This window comes from Lepisma saccharinum, chromosome 19 (assembly GCF_977018435.1).
Source record: "Lepisma saccharinum chromosome 19, izLepSacc3.1, whole genome shotgun sequence".
Lineage (NCBI taxonomy): Eukaryota > Metazoa > Arthropoda > Insecta > Zygentoma > Lepismatidae > Lepisma > Lepisma saccharinum.
In genome coordinates, this window is record NC_139247.1 from 60,948,253 (window position 1) to 60,970,686 (window position 22,434).

Below are 22,434 nucleotides of genomic sequence, written 5' to 3' on the forward strand. Positions count from 1 at the left end.
CTTTACCTGCTGCCATGTACTTAGTCTTCCCTTCATTCACCACCAATCCCATCTTCTTTCCTTCCCTTTCTATGGCTAGAAATGCTTCTTCTACTGCATGTAGAGATCTTCCTACTATGTCCACATCATCCGCATATGCTAGTATCTGGATTGACTTATAATATATGGTACCCCTAATTTGCACCCGAGCTTCCCGTATAACCTTCTCTAAGGCAATGTTAAACAACAAACAGGACAGCACATCGCCTTGTCTTAGTCCATTTTCTATTTCAACAGGTTCTGAGAGTTGTCCTCCTACTCTTATCTTACTATTAGAGCCCTCCATGGTTATCCTCACCATTCTTAGTAATCCTATTGGAATTCCAAGATCTTTCGTTGCCAGATATAGTTGGGCCCTGTTTATACTATTGTATGCAGATTTAAAATCAAGAAATAGATGGTGCGTTCCTATCCCAAACTCCAGAGTTTTCTCCAGTATTTGCCTTAAGGTGAATATCTGGTTAATTGTAGATTTTCCTGGCCTGAACCCACATTGATATGGTCCAATGCACTTTTCTACATATGGTAGTAGGCTTTTATATATAATTCTTTCAAATACTTTATATGCAACGTTCAACAATGTAATTCCACGATAGTTTGCACACTCCATCATGTCCCCTTTCTTGTGGATAGGTACTATGATACCCGTCCTCCATTCACTTGGCATCTGTCCCTTTTTCCAGATTATGTTTATTATTTCCTTTAAGCCTCTAATGACACTCTCGCCTCCATGCTTAAGCAGCTCTGCTTGCAAGTTATCTATACCAGGTGCTTTACTATTTTTCAATATCTTGACTGCCTCCCATACTTCATCTAACTTTGGACTTGCTATGCTCTCTTCTCCTTCCTCTTCTTCATTTAATCTTTCTTCCAGCATACCTGCTACATCTGCACTGCCATTCAATACATCATTAAAATGCCTTCTCCATCGTTCTAAAATTTCATTACTGTCACTAATTATATCGCCTGTTTCATTTCTACAGACTGTTGTCCTTGGCTTAAAAACATATTTTGTATTATTTACCAGCATATAGATCTGTCTTACATTCCTCTGCTCATACAGGCTTTCCAACTGCTTCATCTCCTGCTTCATCCATTCCCTTTTTTCTTCCTATGGACTCTCTTCTCAATCCTTCTTTTCTCTTGATATTCATCCCTAACTCTCCTTGTTGCACTTCTTTGCTGCATCCTCTTATATACATCATTCTTTTCTTTGGTTACATTTTGACATTCCTCATCGAACCACGTTTCTTTCTTTACTGGCTTTTGTGTTTCAAGTATTTCCTTTGCTACATTACTGATCCTCAGCTTATATCTATCCCACCTCTCATCTACATTTTCCACTTCTGCTGGTTTCATCCCGACGAATCCCTCTTGTAGTTTACTTCTGTACCTCTCAACCACCATTGGATTTCATAACTTCGTGACATTAAATTTAATCATTTTTCGACTATTAGATATTTTTGCTCTAATCCTTCCCATAATCAAATAATGGTCGGAATCAATATTAGCCCCTCTAAAAGATCTAACATCAATGATATCTGATCTATGTCTACGTTGTTGGTTGATACACGTCTTCAATGCCTATCTGGGCATTAAAGTCTCCAATTACTACTTTTATGTCATTTTTTGGGCAATCATCAAATGCTTTCTCTAACGCATCATAGAAATCTTCTTTTACATCATCTGTGGATACTTCCGTGGGTGCATGTGCATTGATTATACTGTAATTAAAGAACTCTCCTTTAACTCTTAATGTCGATAATCTTGAACTTATAGCTTTAAATCCTATCACTAGATGTTTTAGTTGTTTATGTATTATAAACCCAGTTCCTAGCATATGCAACCTTTCATCACAGCTATAGAAGACAGTTTCTTCTCTCTTTTCCAAAACTCCTTTTCCGATCCAACGTACTTCTTGCAATGCCACTATCGCAGGCTTATAATTATTTAGTTGATCCAGCAACGTCCTCAATGCACCTGCCCTATACAAAGATAGCACATTCCAGTTCCCTACATATAGATCCCTTCCCTTTCCATAATTTGCTTGTCCATCGTCGGTAGATCTTTGAGGTCTCGTAACGTGGTTCCTTTTGTGGGATGGGGTTGTTGGCCCCATGCCCAACCCCATTCTTGGAGGACCAGGATTTGTTTAGGGTTTACTTCCGTAGTCCAGCTGGCTTCACTATGCCTTACGAATCTGCCCCACCCTTGGTTTTCTGTTAGGGTATCCTTCCCTTAGCCTTTGGGGATCCCTCCCCTCCCTGCAAGGCAGCAGGGGCTGAGCTTAGTTACTGGCGGCTCTCCTCACCACATCGCAGGATTTTCATCAGAGCCTTGCAGTATTTACCGAGATGCAGTTACCACTCCACATCTTGCTACCTCCTCCAATCTTGCTGCTGCTTGTCTGCAACTTTCCAGCTAGCCAACATATCTGCTGGCCGTTCCCCTATCCGCAACCTGGGGTTGCGGCTGGTGGCATACAGCTCTGCCTCTGGGAAGATAACCCAGCCGAAAATACCTCAAAAAATTTAAGTTTAATAATTGCTGGGGAATAACAAAATCCATTTTTCACACAATATTGATACAAAATAAATGGAAGTTTTGAATTTTGCATCATTTTCAGGATAATTACACTCTGCAAAAGTGTCACGTGGCATTTTTGCCGACCTTGCAATAGACCAAAATGGCAGAAAAATATTGGCCAATATTGGTAAATCAGGGTTGCTACGTGACTGGAAAACCTGGAAAACAGGGAAAAGTCAGGGAATTTGGTTGGTCAGGGAATAGTCAGGGAATTTTGCATATTTTCTGGAATTTACGTGCATTTTGGAGTTGCAGGAGAACCAGTTACAAAATGAACGAACGGTTCATTTCCACTTCCGAATTCGGTTCTTGTGATTCCAGTCCCCCCAAAAGATTCAATTCAGAAACTTGTTCCTCTCATCATTATGACTTCTGGTCTGTTACGTACAAAATTATGATTCATTCGCATTTTAATTCTATATTTATTTACTCTCGGGTCTAGGTTCTTGGATCCGTTCATTTTGCGACTCGTTCTTGTGAACCTGTTCAAGACCGGAATTTGGAGTGGCGTGAAATTTTTCCTTAGAGAACAAGCTACTCAAGACGAAATCTACGCACCAGCCATCCTCAGAATTTCTTGCGGAAAAAATGTTGCTTTAGCTTTGTGTGTGGTGAGGAAATTTCCTTTCTTCAAGAACACACCTGTTCGGAACCCGTTCTCTTTTGATACGTGAAGTGGGGCAGGTCTGTGTTCGGACAGTTCATTGGTTTTGGATCTGCAATAAAGCTTGAAGAGCAGAATTTCACTTAACTGGCTGTGGTTGACGTCACACTGGATGGGTGCGAACGCCGAGTAAAAACAAAGGGACTCACTACTTCGTCCCCCCCCCCCCCATGAACCTGTTCTGTGAATTTGAGTCCTTTGTTTGCGACCCGTTCAGAAGCAACCTGATCAACTAGTTCATTTGCTCGTTGTCGTAGTTTTTACATTGCAGAGATGTGTTACACCCGAGAAATTTGTGATTTTATGCAGTATCATTTATGTCTATTATTCGAATATGCACGTGTTTTGTGCATGTAGAACGAATTTATTTTTTTAAAACTGTGTGAAATAGAGGAATTAAACTTACGCTGGTCACACATCATTGTTAGGTTAGGAATGTTGGTTTGATGCCTATAGTAATTTTATGTATTGTTTGCGTGTAGAAAGAAATTATGCTAAAAAGTGGTGAAAATGAGCCCAAGTTCCTTTTGTTTTATAAAGATTTCATCATGCTACAAATGCAACTTTTACATGGTTCGATTTCGATTTATGTCTGTTAACACATACTGCAGAGTTTTAGCAATTACTTAAGATTTTGTGAATATATGCTTTTGTGGTTTGGTTGTCTTAGAATTAAAATAAAGACCGGCCCCATTCAAGTTCTGAATTTCCGTAATATGTACTATTTTCAATAAATTAAAAAATATAATCATTAAACTTATTGCATATTTTCTAAAGGTACATGACTTAATTTTATGTTGTTTCTCATTTGTATTGATATAGGCTAAATGAGGTTGTAAACAGGTTACATTGTAAAGCTTCGATATATGCCACTTTTTTTATTGATTTTTTACACCACCTTAATTGTAATGACTTAGCGAAAATGTTGCAGTACAATAGTTATTTGTTTTTTCATTGAATAGCATTATATTTAAACAAAGTCGTAAATAAATAAATAAATATTAATCACTTGGTAAATTTTCAGCTAATAACTGTGTATATTCATATTCATAATAATTAACGTGCCTGCATATTTAATTGAAAAACATGAGGTTCAAAAGCAAAAATCATGACGACAAACATGTCTGGAAAAATATCATTTCTGGTCTGGAAAACCTGGAAAAGTCAGGGAATTTCATAATCAAAAAATCGTAGCTACCCTGTAAATAAAATGCTTTCTGTTATCAATACTGACCAATACTGCATATGTAAGTTATTGACTTATTATATGCTAATATGTTCTATTAACTCAAAGGTAACAATATCAGTATACAGTTGGAAGTATATATATTACCAGATGTCCATCACTGTTTCCATTCATTTATGTTTTTCATTCTACAAGATTTTTTTAAAAATGGAATTCTACTGATGTGGAATGCACCTGTCTATGTTGTTATTATTTATTAATTATTTCAAAACAAACTTAATGAATATGGCAATGAACAGTTTGTTCCACACTACGTGATCATAGGCATTAGAGTTCCTCATCCTTTAAATTTTGTCTGCATTCTCTTATTATTCATATTTTATCTTTCAGAGAACAAAACCAAAAGGACTTATAGATTTAAGTTGTGCCTACCTTTACCAAGTTCATGACAGTGTGTTTGATAGGCCTCACTGTTTCCAGTTAGTAGAACGAGCTTTACCCTGCCTAGCAACTATTACTTACCTCTGTGCCAATTCAGCTGATTCTGCCCAGGTTTGTATGATGTTCATTTTATTTTTCCACATATGATGGGAGATATTCTATATATATATATATATTTTTTTTTTTGCTTCTGTTAATTTATTTTGAACATTGTTGAATAAATTTCAATTCTCTTGAATAGAAAGTGCAGTTTATCACTTACAACATAGTTATCAACATGCTGAAGATCCACAGAATGGAAAAGTCAGTACCTGTTTTGCCAAAACAATTGCGAACCGTTTCTTCAATTATTGCTGAACCCACTGCTCATCCTGGTCCATTTCACTGTAGACTAGTATTGTATGCATTATTGAATTGGAAGTGGCATTTGCAAGTAAGTTTCGCGGATATATCTTTAGTAACTCGCTTATGTCTTATATTATCAACCACGTTGTTTATTCCCCGTAACATGAACTTATCTTTGTTTGTTTCAGGATTGGATATCAGCCTTGAAACCTCTCTGTGTTACTCAAATGACTAGATCTCCTAAAGTACAACGATTAAGGGAATTGCGGTGTCTTCAGCTCAATGTTTTAGAGGCTCATAGGTAAGCAGTCAGAGTAACAAGACATTTCTAGTTATGCTACTTCCTGTTTTATCTAGCGAATATGTTCATTTATGCTAATGTTTCAAAGCTCTCTACATATTTTGTACTTTTCATTGTCTTGCTAATTGTATATGATTACAACATCTGCAGTGTTTGAATTGAACAAAAAAGGGTGTAAGCTATGGAAGTTCTTTATACCTTGAAAAATTAAAAATATGCTGAATATGATCCAAAAGATTGTTAAAATATGCCCTATCGAGTAGAAAATAAGTCAATCAAATTCATTTGTCCTACCAAAGTACCTTAATTGAACTAGGTTTTGTCATAATATGAAGTACTATAAATTTCAGAAACAAAATATGCAAAGTCCTAGATTTGGATTTTGTTTTCCCACTAAAATAAGATTCTAAACACTACTCCCACACCCACCCTTCAATTTGAACAATGCATCTGTATGATATTGTCATCTATTGAGATTCAATTTCATTAGTCATATTGTGAAGTTCATGGCAATTTTGGAACGCAAAAATGATTTTTAAGTTCTATCCAGTGTATATTGATTTTCTTACTGAGTATGACAGTGTCATATTCTTTCTTTTTATTTTTAATCTTTTTTTCTAGACTGCCATACAAATTGGTGCCAAACCCTTTTTGTATAATATCACTAAACCAAGTAAAAGTAGCTAGAACAAAGGTAAAGACAGGTCCAGATCCTGTGTGGGATGAGGAGTTTATATTAGAGTAAGTAGCATCATCACTAATTTCTGTAATATTCCCATGTAATTGTTCTATTATCTGGTCATGTTGGAATATAAAATCCTATGCAACTTTAAACATATTCTTACTGCTGCTAGTATCCTGTGAATGTTCCTGTTAAGTTTCTGTTGAACTTTTCAATGACTTTGTCAGAAATTCCTTGATATTCTAAATTCTGATTTGGTTAGAATTCCTTGTTATCACTCGTGAGTTTACATGCATATTGAATTCACTGTTGCTTAGATATTTGAAATAGTTACGTAGCACCATACACATTACACAATATCTAGATAACAATGAATTCAATCCACATGAAGATTTTCAACAAAGCTGTGGATTCAATTCTAAGATAGATGGGACTTTTGCTGATTTTAGAATATTGGCATGTAATATTGTACTACATAAAATAAAGACCTTGTTTTTAATAGCAAATTTATGTAGTTATCGGAGTATTAAGAGTTTTCCTGTGTAAAGAAGTCCATTTTTCCTTCTCAAATTTTTAATGTGAAAATAATATAATCTATAAAACATATTAAATGGTGGTAATATTAATTTCAGTGACATTCCACCAGATGTTTTGACATTCACTGTCACTGTGTACAATAAAGGGAAGAGATCAAAAGATACAGAAGTAGCAGAATTAACCGTTGAGCTATCCTCGCTTACAAATGGTGATGAGGTAAGATCATGTTAAATTTTAAGAAGCCATAATTCAAACCTGATACTGCATGTTAACTTTTAAGCCATTATTCAAACGAACTAAACTGGAAATAAGAAGTTTTATTTCTCTCCTCTTCTAGGCCACAGGACAATCTAAACGTAACAAAAAATTGCTTCACAGAATATATCACATTATGAAAAATTTACATGAACATATTTGGGTATGAGAATCTTTTGAATCAAAACATTTTAACACTTCCCCTTACTCAAATATGTATACTTTACATACATGTGACTATAATTATTTCATACCTAACTGTGATACATAATTTTCATGCACAATTTTAGATACAGGTTTTGTTAACAAATCTGCTATCATATCATTTGTTGGTTGATAAACCAAATGAAAATCTCCTTGTTGAACAGCATCCCTAATATAATGATGTCGTACATCAATGTGCTTTGTACGCCTATGGTGCTGAGAATTTTCAACAATTTTATGAGCACTTAAATTATCATTAAAAATTGTAATTGTCACCTTAATATCAATTATCTCTGATAACAAATTTTTCATGAATTGTGCCTCTTTGGCAGCATCACCCAAACTATAATACTCTGCCTCGGTACTTGAGTATGCAACTGTTCGTTGCTTCCTTGATTCCCAATTTACAATTGAGCCTCCAAATTTTACAACTAAACCACTGTATGACTTACGATCTACCAAATCATTAGCCCAGTCAGCATCTGTGTACACTTTTACTTCATTTCCACCTTTTTGAAATTTAAGTTTATAATCTAGTGTACCTGCCAAATATCTTAAGACTCTTTTTGCTGCAACCCAATGTCTTACATCATAACAAGTATTGAATTGACTGAGTTTACTACAAGCAAAAGCAATATCTGGTCGCGTACAAACTGCTAGATACATGAGACTACCTACCAATTGCTGATAGGGAAATTTGGTTTCACATTTCTCAGCTTTTTCTAATTTTACATTTAGCTCCATGGGAGTTGAAACAGTTTTGCAATTATTCATACCAAAACGTGTAAGTAACTGTTTAGTATACTGCTTTTGAGATAAAGTTAGAGTATTCAATTTCTTATTCCTGTCAACCTCCATTCCTAGACAATGTCTTACTGGTCCCAATAGTTTAACATCAAAATGTTCTTTCAGTACATGGATCAACATTTGTTTTTCACATGCATCTTCACTAAATACAAAAATATCATCAACATACAATGCTACAATCATCTTTTTACCCTTTATACATTTTGTATAAACACAAGGTTCACATTTTGATTGATCATATTTCATTTTGATTAATACATCATGTATTTTCTGATTCCAAGCTCTACTTGCTTGTTTTAGACCATACAAACTCTTTTTGAGTAGACACACTTTATTATCAACCTGATAACCTTGTGGTTGTTCCATATGAATTGTCTCATTTAAATCACCATTCAGGAATGCAGTACTTATATCAATATGATCTATGTCCATATTGTATTCCACACCAATAGCAAACAAAAGTCTGAGAGTAGAGTGTCTTACAACAGGTGCAAACGTCTCTTCATAATCGATACCGTATCGTTGCGTAAAGCCCCGTGCTACTAATCTAGCTTTGTATCTATCTACATCCCCATTTACATCTTGTTTTACTTTATATACCCATTTACATTTAACTACACTCTGGTCTTTTGGACGATCTACTAATTCCCAAACTTCATTCTTCAAGAGTGATTTATATTCATCATCCATCGCTCTCTTCCATTTGGAATTTTCTTTGCATGTTGTGGCATCTTCAAAACTTACAGGTTCCTCAAAACTCATAAAGGATGTGTCGGATAAATCATAATCACCCATCCAAATTGGTAATTGCTTATTTCTAACAGGTCTACCATTTTCTTGTTCTACATTTTGAGAAAAATCACTACCTACATTAGAACATTCAGCAGTTTCTGAATTTGTTACTTCTGATAATTCGCCGACATTACTATCAACACATAAAGTGTCACTTGACTTTTCTTCAGATTTCTGTCTAGCACCTACAATATTTTGACTGTCATTGTTTTTAACTTGTGATCCACTAAATGGTATCTGTACAGTCAGAGGTAAAATTACATCAGAAGACATGTCAGTGTTGACATCTGTCTTATCGACACATGACCCTGCAACATTTTCCAGGAATATAACACTTCTTGCTTTAATAACCTTACCAGAATTAGAAGTATCAGCTAATCTATAACCTTTTGTAAACTCACAGTAACCTACCATAATGTATGGCTTTGACTTACTATCCATCTTTTTTCGTTTATAGTCTGGTGTCAAAACATATGCTGTACAACCAAATACACGAAGATGACTTAGATTAACTTTATGTCCTGTCCACATTTCCTCTGGAGTTGCATCTTTAATTGCAACTGTAGGACAAACATTCTTCAGGTATACACCTGTTGAAATTGCTTCAGCCCAATATCTCTTACTGAGATTAGCATCATGAAGCATGGTTCTAGCCTTTTCTACAACTGTTCTGTTTAGTCTCTCGGCAACTCCATTTTGTTGCGGAGTATATGGAACACTTGTCTCATGGATTATACCATGTTCACTGAGAAATGCAGAAAATTTCTTGTTACAGTATTCTGTACCATTATCTGATCTAAGTTTCTTAATTTTTAAATTACACTGATTTTCTACAAAAGCTTTGAACTCTACAAATTTTTCAAATACTTCATGCTTAAATTTAAGAAAATATACAAAACTCTTGCGAGTATAATCATCAGTAAAAGTAACAAAATATCGTGCACCACCCCAACTTGATTCGGACATTGGTCCACAAACATCAGAATGTATTAACTCTAGTTTTTCTTTAGCTCTTTTTGCCACTCCCTTGGGAAAGGATGCAGTTTTCTGCTTCCCCTCAATGCAAGGGATACATTGTTTTGGGGTGTCATCATGAAAACATACTCCATCAGCTAAATTATCTCTCAAAGATATCATTCCTTTTAGATTCAAGTGACCTAAACGTTTATGCCATACATCTTGTGAAGCATTAACTGACAACATAGCTACTGTCTCTTCACAATTTTCAAGAGAATTTACAGTAGTACTGTTTAAATTCATCATGGACAAATTTTCAGCCTGGTCTAACTTATAAATGCCACCTACCTTTGTTGCTGTAAATTTTGGAGTAGCCTTTATCTCAATATCAGATACATTGTAACCACTACACCGTTTGTCATCGAAAAGCATAACATAACCTTTTTCAGTAACTTTGTTAACAGACAACAAATTAGCAGTAATATCTGGAACATACATCACTTTAGATATTAACTTCTGCACATTATTTTTGAGTTTTACTTTCACATCACCAATTCCATTACTGATCACCTTTTGATTATTTGCAATGGTAATTTCAGATGATTTAGAATTTGAATAATTATCAAACCAATCTTTACGTTTACTCATGTGTGAAGTACACCCTGAATCTAGTAACCAGTCATCATCATTAAATATTTTACTGGCATAAGCACTGTGGGTAGTCAACAAAAACGAATTATTGTGTTGCGAAGAACTTGGTCCTTGCTTCGTAACTGTAGGTTTCTTCATCCGCTTCTTAGACTTCTGTAGTTGAGGACATCTAGGCTTTATGTGGCCTTCCTTCTTGCAATGATGGCAAATAGGTACAAATGGACCCTTCTTCTTATCTGAAGCTAAATATGCAGAATCCTTGGAAACATTTTCACTTCGTCGAAAATCACCCTGCATGAGCCGTGACTTCACAAACTCGCTGGTAAGTTTCGTCTGTGTTCCTTCAATACCCATTACCAAAGGATTAAACTCTTCAGGCAATCCAATCAACATAATTTCGGCGATTTCTTCATCATCGACACTGCAACCCACGTCCGCCAACTCTTGTTGTAATGAGATTATTTCACCAAGGTACAAGTCCATTGAAGGAAAATCTTCATAACGCACTCTGGTCAGTCTTCTTTTAATTGCTAAGCGCATACTTATACCTTGATTTTCGTAAGCTGCCTTCAAATTTTTCCATGCTGCCTTTGCACTTGCAGCATTTCTAACATGTGGGTAGCAAGAAGAATGCACGCACAAACAAATCTTGGCATACGCTTTCTGGTCTCGAACTGGATCCACTGGAGTAGCTGCTTCGATACAGTCCCATAAACCACTATCGATCAGAGTTAATTTCATTACGAACTTCCACGTGGCGTAATTCTTAACACCTTCCAGTTTTTCAACGTTTGGCTGTCCACTATTAATCACGATTGGAGTCGTCATTGTAGTATCGAATTTGTTTCAATTTTCATGACACCGTAATTTTCGTACAAAAAAAAAATTACATTGCACAAATTTCGATTCAAAGCTTCACAAGCACTACATCCTATCATGTGATCAGTCATGAGTACATCACAAAAAATTTACGATAAAATTTTTCACTGTGATGAAGTAACTCCAAAGTACATTGCAGCACAGTTCATGAACACCTGGGCTGGGCCCATAACCTGTTAAATTTTAAGAAGCCATAATTCAAACCTGATACTGCATGTTAACTTTTAAGCCATTATTCAAACGAACTAAACTGGAAATAAGAAGTTTTATTTCTCTCCTCTTCTAGGCCACAGGACAATCTAAACGTAACAAAAAATTGCTTCACAGAATATATCACATTATGAAAAATTTACATGAACATATTTGGGTATGAGAATCTTTTGAATCAAAACATTTTAACAGATCATAAATAAAGTATAGTTGAGTTACTGCAAGCATATTTTACAAGAACAATAATAAACAACAATACTATAGTCAATTAAGCTTTCTGAATGGTTTTTGGTAAAATATGCATAATGTATAACTTGTGGTACATTTCATTTTTTACATAAGCATTTATAGTAATTTCCATGTTGCACAATTTAATGGTTATATTCTATTAATTTCGAAAACTCTGTCTTCATTCACTAAGGGTATGGCGTCTGGAGCGGAGATGGTACCGTGTCACTGCTTTGTTTGTTCCTGGACAGTGGTAGTTGCACTTTCTCCTGTTTGGTGGCACTGGCATGTGTTTCCTGGTTGTGTCATCCACTGTGTTTTCTGTTTCCTGTTGTCAGGTGGCGCTGCAGGATGGTGGTTGGGGGAGGGGGTTGTCTGCTGGGTCGTGCTGCTCGGTGTGGTGCAGTTCCTGTTCTCTGCATGGCTGGAGGGGGTCGAGTAAGTGCACCACATCTTTTCTTTTTCTGGTCTGGGATCTTTTGGAGGACGGAGTGCCAAGTCGGATGTGCCTGTCCATTGTCCAGGTTCAGAGCTGGTTTCTGTTGGATGATAGCATGGGTTTCTTTGACTGTGTTTTCTATGACAGACCCAGTAGGGTGAAGTGTGGATGTGGAGGAGATGGTGTGGTTTGTGGAGGGGGGTGTTGAGAAAGGCCTGATTTTGTTGTGTCTTTTTTGGCATCTTTTACGTGTTCATCAATCTGTTCTTGAACAGTGAGGATGGTTCTGTCAACGTAGCTCTTGAATTGGGTAGTGTTCTTCCGATTTGGGATGTAGGTTATGGAAAAGTGATCCATTTGGGATTTTGGTTAGGGTTATGTCTGTCTTGTGGGTGTCTGAGCTGCGCTTCTGCTTTTGTACACCACATGGATAGCTGGCGTTCGATATCCCAAATCAGAAGAGCACTACCCAATTTTAAGAGATACTTTCTACCCAAACTTGCATCTCCAGGTGTCTACAAGGCATGCCAATGCCACAACAGCTACATTGGCAGAACCATCTGCACGGTTCAAGAACGGATTGATGAACGTGTAAAAGATGCCAAAAAAGACACACCTAAATCAGGCCTCTCCCAACACCTCCACTCCACAAACCACACCATCTTCTGCACATCCATACTTCACCCAACCGGCTCTGTCATAGAAAACACCATCAAAGAAACCCATGCTATCATCCAACAGAAACCAGCTCTGAACCTGGACAATGGACAGGCACATCTGACTTGGCACGTCGTCCTCCAAAAGATCCCAGACCAGAAAAAGAAAAGATGTGGTGCGCTTACTCGACCCCCCTCCAGCCACGCAGAGAACAGGAACTGCACCACACCGAGCAGCACAACCCAGCAGACAGCCCCCCCCCCCCCCAAACCACCACCGGGTAGTGCCACGAAAAGCACAGCAGAGACGCAAGCCAGGATGCACATGCCAGTGCCGCCAAATGGGAGAAAGTGCAACTACCACCACCCAGGTACAAACAAAGCAGTGATGCAGTACCATCTCTGCTCCAGATGCCATACCCTTATTGAGTGAAGATGGAGAGTCTTAAAAATTAAATGGATATAACCATTAAATTGTGCAACGTGGATATACGAAATTTCAAAATTTCATGTAAATAATTCTAAACCGTGTTCACTGCATCCACCATGAATATGTAGTAAGTTAGTATACTTTCACCAAATCCATGTAACTTGCAAAAAATACAATTTTTCTTTGCCTGTCCATTTCAGTTCTTACTGCCACCCTTCACAAAAGTTATTTGTTTTGTACCTGTTGTATTTTGTAACTAGTATAAATTGTGATGTACGTAGATGTCACTTGTATTTATCCATTTTCTTTGTTATTAGTTTAATTTATTATTTCAGTTAAAATTGGTTCATAGATTCGACCCCCACCATTAGAAAAATAATTATTCACGTGAAGACGAGAGAAGAGCTGCTCTGTTGAAACATAGTGTTAGAATAAGTATAGTTAAAGTCACTAGACAATAAATAATGTCCAATTAACATTGCTTGATAATGTATTTGGTGTAGGAATTAATTCATGTGGTTGTTACGCACACATTAAAGCTGTAGTTCAAACACAAAATACATAAATACCTTTAGAAAAATATTGTCCATCGCGAGCCACCAGTTTCGTCCATCTGTCAGGCAAGTTACGGATTCCGTGGCGAAAGAAGTCCTCATCCTTTGAAGCGATCCAGTCAGAGACCCATTTTTCGATATCTTCTGAAGAAGTGAACCGCTGTCCAATCAAATCGTTATTCATACAATCGAACAAGTAGTAGTCCGAAGGAGCAACGTCTGGTGAATACGGCGGGTGGGGTGAAACTTCCCATCCGACATTTTCTAAATAGGTTTTGACCGGTTTTGCGACATGTGGGCGAGCGTTATCATCTTGAAAAATAAGTTTATCATGTCTGTTCTCCCATTCTGGTCGTTTCCTGGCCAGAGCTTGCTTCAAACACATTAATTGTTGCCGATAACATTCTCCATTAATAGTTTCACCCAGTTGCAGCAGCTCATAGTACACCACACCTTTCATATCCCACCATATGCACAGCATAACCTTTACACAGTGAATATCTAGTTTCGGTTGTGATGGACCTGGCTTCACCCAGGCCTTTTTTCGTTTCGGGTTCTCGTAATGGATCCACTTCTCATCGCCAGTAACAATGCGATGCAAAAACCCCTTTCTTTTCTGTCTTTGAAGCAGCAATTTGCAAATGGTTTTTCGTCTTTCAACGTCTCTGTCTTTCAATTCATGTGGAACCCAATGTGACATCTTTTGAATCATTCCCATGGCTTTGAGGCATTTGGAAACTGTTGTTTGATCAATGCCTAATGCTTCTGCAAGTTTCTTTCTGCGTTTGACACGAATCCTGATCGAGCAATGCTCTCAATTCTTCGTCTTCAAATTTTTTGGCTGTCCAGGTTGCTCTTGGTCTTCCAGGCCGAAATCACCACTTCTAAACCGTGCAAACCACTTCTGACACGTTCACTCAGCTAGCGCATGGTCACCATACACTTCCACCAAAATACGATGACTTTCGGTAGCACTTTTCTGCATGTAAAAGTAATGAAGCAGAAAACCCCGCAAAAACACTTTATCTGGCACGAACTGCGCCATGTTCAGTTGAGTACAAAATGCTGTTGTTGACGCGTCAATCAACTGCCCTATACTACGAACGATGCGCACTGACAGGAGTTTTCAACACATGTGTGGCTACACGGAACTGTGGGACGATACGCTCGTTACGCCATCTCTTGTCCAGATGCACAAATTAATTCCTAGACCAAATAGAACCATTGTCACTAATATTCAGGGAATTATGAGAGTAAATTCACTTAATTTTATACACAGCTAGCCATTAATATTAAAATGCTCTAACATTAATTGAGTGTGCATGTGTGTCTTGTGTTTTCAGAACGAAGATTGGTATGCATTATCAGGGATAACACCTATTGGTGAATGGGGTTCCCTAAGGTTGCGAATACGATATTTGCATGATCTCATTATGCCTCAAGAAGAATATTCACCAATGCAGCAATTGATACTAGATCCTAGCTTAGAAGTAGTGAGGGCCCTTGCTGATATCTGCCACATGGATAGATTCCGACTAGCCAATTCTTTATTAAGGATATTTAGGTAGGTCTTAACATTAGAACATTATATTGCCAATATAAAGTAAAATGTATGCATTATATTAAAAGTAATTATGGGGAAAATTGCAATATTTTGTTTCATATAACTTTTTGATATTTTTTCAAATCAGTGAAGAAAAAATTTAATTTTCTTTTCATTGATTAGGTTACAATTTTACTCTTAACATTTCCTTTTTAAAAATAAAGAAAATTTGATTGGTAAGCTGCTGGCGTCTGAAAAATTATAAAATTGATTCATTGTGATTACTTTCATACAGGTATGAAAGGAAAGAAGCTGATTTGCTCAAAACGTTAAATGACTTGGAGATCGAGAGAGAGGAAGAAACCTCAACGTTATTCCGGGCAGCATCTCTCACCACAACTTTAATGGATTTATACATGAAGTCAGTGTGTACAGGGTTTCTGCTAGCAGCGGTGCAAGACATCATCCTGAAGCTGTTGGAAACAAAACAGTCGTGCGAGGTAAGAACCACGGGTCGGTCTTCTCACTGTGATCAGATATGTTTATATTTCTCCTTCGATTTTTCTTATCTCACATTGCTTTTCTGCAACTTTTCACTTACCGTGAGATAAGGATGAATGATGATTGGACGAAATTGAAGGAACACCCTTAAATGGACATCCGTGTCATGGCCAGGAATTCATTGTTTTAATTGTTATTTTGTGGCACTGCTGTTGCTTTGAGCATCGTCTGCTGTTTTTTGGTGCCAGATGCTGTAAGAAATGAATCCAGGAGTGGTGTGCCTGTCTGCTGTCAATGTTTAATTCATGTTGTAGTCAGTGTGTGAGCTACGTGTCTGGTATTACTTGATTTTTGTGATTGGGCTAATTGATGAGTTTAGAAAGTCTGGTGTTGGGCTGGAAGCTCACCAAGCAACATTACACATTTCTGAGAGGATGCATTGCCCGCTAACATTAATTGAAAATAAAACAAGTTTCGCTGATAAGCAAGTACTTCGTTTCACATCAACTTGCTACTGTGCCTTTTTTTTTCCCTGAAGTATGAATAAATATTTAAGTCACGTACTCTCATTTTGTAAGGTAAATGTCAAAATAGAGAGTTTATTTTTTAGGGCAAAACTAAAAACAAATGTTCCTCAAACTCTTCTGGAACATTTGCTATTGCATATCAGTACTTTATGGTGCTTCCCTAACATACATTATCTCATAATTGTGATGAAAGTCAATCCTCCACATTTTTTAAAATTCTCATAACATTATGTTATTATTTTCAGTTAAATCCTATGAAAATGGAATCACCAGATGATGCCTGTGCCAATGCTGAATTTCTGCTTCAAGTTTTGGATGAGGTTACATTGTCTATTTATATGTCAGCTGAATCATGTCCCAGGTGAGTTGTAACAGAAATCCAGTGAAAGTTATTGACTTGGGTTTGAACCAAGGACCTTCAAGATTCAGAGATTCAGATTTTTCATAGGGTTTTAAGTATTCTAATGCTCAACTAGTCCTGCATACACAGTTACTGTGTTACCAGTTTTGAAGCATGGGTTCTGTAGGTTTGACTGTGCTATTTTATGTGATAATAGTTTGTATGTTGCATGTAATTGTTATGGAAATATTGAAATTACATACTGAAATTAATGTGGCACTACATAATACACAAAGTGGTTTTTCAGGATAGGGGTTGAGTTATAAGGATTCCAGCAGGTTTTTCAATAAGTCCCTAACAATATTGATTTACCAATAGTTTGAATATCACATTGAAAAATTTATATTTATTAACAATTACTAGAAATTGTTTCAGGATGTGCAATAAATGATAAGACAGCACTGGCACCAATATTTTGGTATTTAATTTACTGTGAATATTTGTAATTTATTTGTGTATTTTTGATCAAATTAGAAACTTCACATGCAAATTTAAACATTAATAGGTGACAACAAAAATTTTGCCTGTTTCATTTATAATTTTACAACACACAAGTAGTTTACATTGTAGAATATAAAATATTACACCTCATGGTTTTGATGCTGATGTACCAGAAGTTTATACACAGCATTAACTCATGTTGCATACTTTACTGAATATGTAGAACCTGAAAAAGAGAGTGAGTGAGTATATTCTGTATTGTTTTGTGGTAGATACAGATAGTTTTTATTCTGATTTTGGGTACTGTAAAATTGACAAGTTGCTGTCTATTTTGTAGAACATTGAGGTTTATCTGTGGCTGCCTACAACGAAGTGTAATGGCAAAATGGCCTCACGAGAGGTTAGTAAGAACAAGAGTGGTCAGTGGGTTCATTTTCCTACGGTTGTTGTGTCCTGCTATCTTGAATCCACGACAATTCAATCTTATATCAGGTAAGATGGATTTTCAAGTATTGTATTTTATATGAAGTGTTGCAAATTACTTTTGCCATAGATGACATATATTGATTTAAAAGTTTCTGGAAAATAAAAGAAAGTGTTCTTTTTCAGTGTGATAGTGTGTTATGAATAAATATATTTTTTAGAATGCATGTTAGTTTGAATCTGTAATTTAAAAATTCATGTTTCTTGTTACATTTTCTAGTTTCTATGAAAGACGGCATCAAAATAAAAAATGATTTAAATGACAATTAATTTGGAAACTTATTTTATCTGGAAATGAACATTCAAGAAAATATACAAAACCAGGCAGCACAATCCAGTGATAAATGATAAAAATTTAGTGTAAAAAACATGAGACCTGGCATCTAGGACACTATTCTGTGACACTGTATTTTGTTCACAACAAAGAATGATCTTGGAATTGATACATACTATGTAGTACACAATTAACATTATTCTTTCTACTCATGTGGGTCCAAAATTAAAAGTTTTTACAAAGTTACCTGTTATAAAATATTCAGTTTGCTGTTTATAAATATATAGTGAATAATATTATTATATTTCTAATTTGGTTATTTTATTTACTTTTTAATCTCGTGGTTGAATTGTGCTAATTAGGATGAATGATAAACTAATGATTGGATAAACACATTGAAACACTAACACCTGATCAGGGTTCAAACCTGGGACCTGTCTTCATAATGTCATACTGATTGCTCTACCATGAAGGAAGCAGTGTTACAGTTTAATTAGGTGCAAAGTAAATTAATTGCATAAGTAAAAGGTATCCTTGTAGATTAGACCACTGTTTTTCCTGTTTCAGAACCTCCACCAGCCACAACATCTCGCTCATTAATAATGATAGCAAAGTGTCTTCAGAATTTAGCGAATTTGGTAGAGTTCGGCGGGAAAGAGCCATACATGGAAGTGGTAAATCCTTTCATTTTGAAAAACAAAGAACGGATGGTAGTGTTCCTGGACCAATTTTCAGTAAGTATTATGTTCCTGTTCCATTATTTTCATATACGTTTTATCATAATATAATGTTATTGTCAATATCAGTTGGAATTTAATTGTATTCTTTATTATCCCAAGTAATATGGAACCAGCTACATTTTCACATGTTATTTTTAATTGTCCCAGTTTGTTGTTAAAGTCTTTGGTAGCAGAATGCAGTTAATGCCTGCTTGGAAGCAGAACTTGAACACCAATGGTAGGAGAATTCATGGTGGATCTTACTACTATCCGCTTCACAGATCCCAATTTTCTCTGATGCACAGAGCCATTCAAACTGCTTCTTTCCAATACCAATATCACTCATATCAGCAAATAAATGCTATCAAGTGATTCTGTACAGTGGGATGCATAAGTGTTACCAAGCAAACTGTTTACCACCATGTTTATTGTCTTTGTTTTACAATGAGAGAATTCAAGAACAAGAATTGAAACAAAACACCAGACAAGCTGCTGATGACCTCTGCACTAGCATATATAAAAATCCAATCCTTAAAAATATGTAGGATGATACAGAAGAATTAACAAAAGTAGTCATGGACAATTTGCCAAGCAGTATTTGAATTAGTGCATTCCACTGTACATACTGATACCTTTGAAACATGCAAGAAATTTGGTTCTAATTTTTATATATGATATTGAATTCAAACTTTTCCCCCTCATTTCTAGGTTAATGGTTAGAAAAAGTTGATAATTTTTACTGGTTGTTTCTTGCAGAATATAACAGAGAAACCGGAGTCCGAAGATACTCGAATAAAAGGTGATCCTGCCCGTGATCTTGGAACATTGCACAATATATGTGTTTCTCATTTGAAAGAACTACAAGCATTGAGCAAAACACAGGTGAGAATTTTTCCAGATGTGTGTCTGCATGGAGTGGCTAGGGTTCACCCAGGCCTCTAATAAATGGCTACCTGGTGGCAAGTCAGTGGCGTAGCATGATTCTATGAAAGGTGTAAGGCTTCCTTAGATAAATCTGACCTGAATATTGAATAAAGAAAACCCAAAGACATTTTAACTAAATAGAATCTATTTGAATCTAAGTCATGTATGGGCATACTTAATTTCAAACACAAAATGCACACACACTATGTTAACAATAATAGCATATGTATTACTTAATGAAAATTCTCATTTATACTGTAACTCGATCAGACGATCCTTTAGTCTGAACACCTCAATCACGTCGTCGTAGAATCGGGAGTTTCTGATCAATGTCTTTAGCAGCTCCTTTTCAATGGATCAGTAGAGGCACATATTTTTGGTAAATAAAAAAGGAAAATTTCTGTACAAAAACAGTCTTATTTCGGGTTCAAAAGCACTCAATAAAATAAAATTTTGGTGTTATAGCGGTGAATAATCACATCAAAAGTGCTATATAAAATGACATTTTGGTTTTAAAATTGTGAATATAATCCTAAATTTGATTTAAAAACTGCACTTATTACACAAAATAAATTTATCCCTTCCAATAGCACATTTATGTAGTTACCAGAGTATTAAGTTTATTCCTGTGTAAAGGGGTCCATTTTTGCTTCTCAAATATTTGCAGCAGTATTAATCAATTTTCCGTGAATTGCATAACTCACAGGATACTTCAGACTTCAGAAAGTGTCGCGTCGGTATATAAACAGTAAATTTCTTGTTTAAGAGCATATTTCGCATTTTGCAGTTCATTTCGCATTATTTCGTGATGAGACAGGGTAGGAAAATGCACCTCACACCTTTCTTCTGAAAAATGAATATTACAACATGTTATTTCATATTTTGTGTTTTTGTCAAAAACTAAATTTGCATGCCTCTAGATATCAGTTCCAAGTCAGATTTCCTTGCCTGAGTCTGTATGCTGCATTGAAATGTATGAATCCTCTACAGTGCAGAAAACTACTTTTCCACCGACGAGCTTGAGGCAGGAACAGTGAGGTTCAACAGTTTCATCCAAATGGGTAGTTACGCAAGTACTCATGAAGGTTAAACACACTTTACTCGATATTCAGCTTCAGAATAAATTACCTGTAGTTCAACATTGAACTGGTAGAAATTGAAAAATTTCGCATACAACTTAGTTAAGGACACAAACTCTTCTTTTCAAAACGTCATGTCATATTTTCATTCTTATTATTATTTTTCTTTCACTAAAATAGCCATTTGTGGGAAATGCGTAGGATACAATTTGCAAATGCAAATGCATTCGAAAATATTACTCATTATCATGGTTACGATATTTGCGCACATTTTGAAAATCATATCAAGCAACTTAGTGAAAGGAAAAGGTCAAAAAAATTCTGTATATCATAACGCTAAGTATTACTCGTATGCTTTTACATTATGGTCAACTGGGATGCACGCGCCAAACTTTGCAGGTGCTGCTGGATCTAGGATTGCCAGACATTCCTCCTTTATCTTTATCTTCGCTGCTTCTAATGGAGGTAATATCCAATATTAAAGCATCTACCCGTTTTGTTGCACCTCCCATCAAGCATTGTTGAAACAGCACGGGAGTCTATTTTCTTTGTTCTCTTCCGACCGTGGCAAACATATGAGTCATGCAGAGGCAACCATGCCAGCGTAAGCTTCACCTGCCTGGGGACAGAAATTCTCGCCAGTTAGCACCCACTGGTAATGCACCTTACATCTGCCTCAGAATCGGGGTGCTCTGTCATTGGCTGAGAAGATACTACATAAGCAAACACCTGCCATGGGCGAGTCCAAACCATTTCTTCCATTCCATTCCTCTGAAGTAGCCTTACAGAGAAACAACTTGAATCAAAACAAGTCCTCAATTGTTTCGTTAAAAGTTCTATTTGCAGTCTGATATTTCTGTGTGTTCAAGCAATAAATACGGGAATGAAAGACGTTTTCTTTAATAATTTCAACTTGTAAGGTGGACTTACAAGCCTTACGTGGGCACTATGCTGCTGTGGCAAGTATGTCAGTGTTTGTTATATTACGTGCATTACGAGGGTCACTATTTATATTTTGAGTCTAACAATGAAAAAAACAGGAATTTGGCATTGAAAACTGCTTTATTGTTTTTCGAAGTATTCTCCTTTATGGTCAATACACTTTTGCATTCGTTCGAACCATTTGTCAAAGCAGTTTTTCCAATCTTCTTGAGACGCCTCCATAATATGGTTTTTGAACGCATCAACGGCGTCTTCCGCCGACGAAAATCGTTGTCCACGCAATTTATTCTTGACATTCGGGAACAAGAAGAAGTCATTGGGTGCCAAATCAGGACTGTACGGCGGATGACCCATCAATTCGATTTTTTGACTTTTCATAAAGTCGGTTGTTAGACGAGATGTGTGACAGCTGGCATTGTCTTGATGAAGAATGATCCGACGGCGTTTGTTTGTTTTCCGTATTTGACCGAAGACCTCTGGCAAACAAATTGTTGTGTACCATTCAGAGTTGACCGTTCTAGGTTCCTCTAAAGGCACAGTTGCCACATGACCAGTTTTCCCAAAAAAACAGGCGACCATTTGTTTCGATGTGCTTCGAGCGCGAACAACTTTTGTTGGATTGGGTTCATCTTGAAACACCCATACAGTCGACTGGTGTTTACGTTCCGGCTCATATGCATATATCCATGATTCGTCACCTGTTACAATCTTATATACGTCTTTTGAAGCACCACGATTGTATTTATTGAGCATTTGTT

General features: G+C 36.4%; 1 protein-coding gene across 1 annotated transcript in view; it reads left to right on the forward strand.

Moving 5' to 3' along the window:
- vap (RAS p21 protein activator vap) overlaps positions 1–22,434 on the forward strand; it is a 46,080-nt gene that overhangs the window by 17,625 nt on the left and 6,021 nt on the right. The window contains exons 8-17 of the mRNA XM_083140919.1: positions 4,866–5,027; positions 5,450–5,562; positions 6,184–6,303; positions 6,877–6,997; positions 15,187–15,407; positions 15,682–15,886; positions 16,660–16,775; positions 17,593–17,747; positions 18,580–18,746; positions 19,488–19,613. Coding sequence (XP_082997045.1) covers positions 4,866–5,027; positions 5,450–5,562; positions 6,184–6,303; positions 6,877–6,997; positions 15,187–15,407; positions 15,682–15,886; positions 16,660–16,775; positions 17,593–17,747; positions 18,580–18,746; positions 19,488–19,613 — 1,506 coding nt within the window. The remainder of the gene's footprint in view (positions 1–4,865; positions 5,028–5,449; positions 5,563–6,183; positions 6,304–6,876; positions 6,998–15,186; positions 15,408–15,681; positions 15,887–16,659; positions 16,776–17,592; positions 17,748–18,579; positions 18,747–19,487; positions 19,614–22,434) is intronic.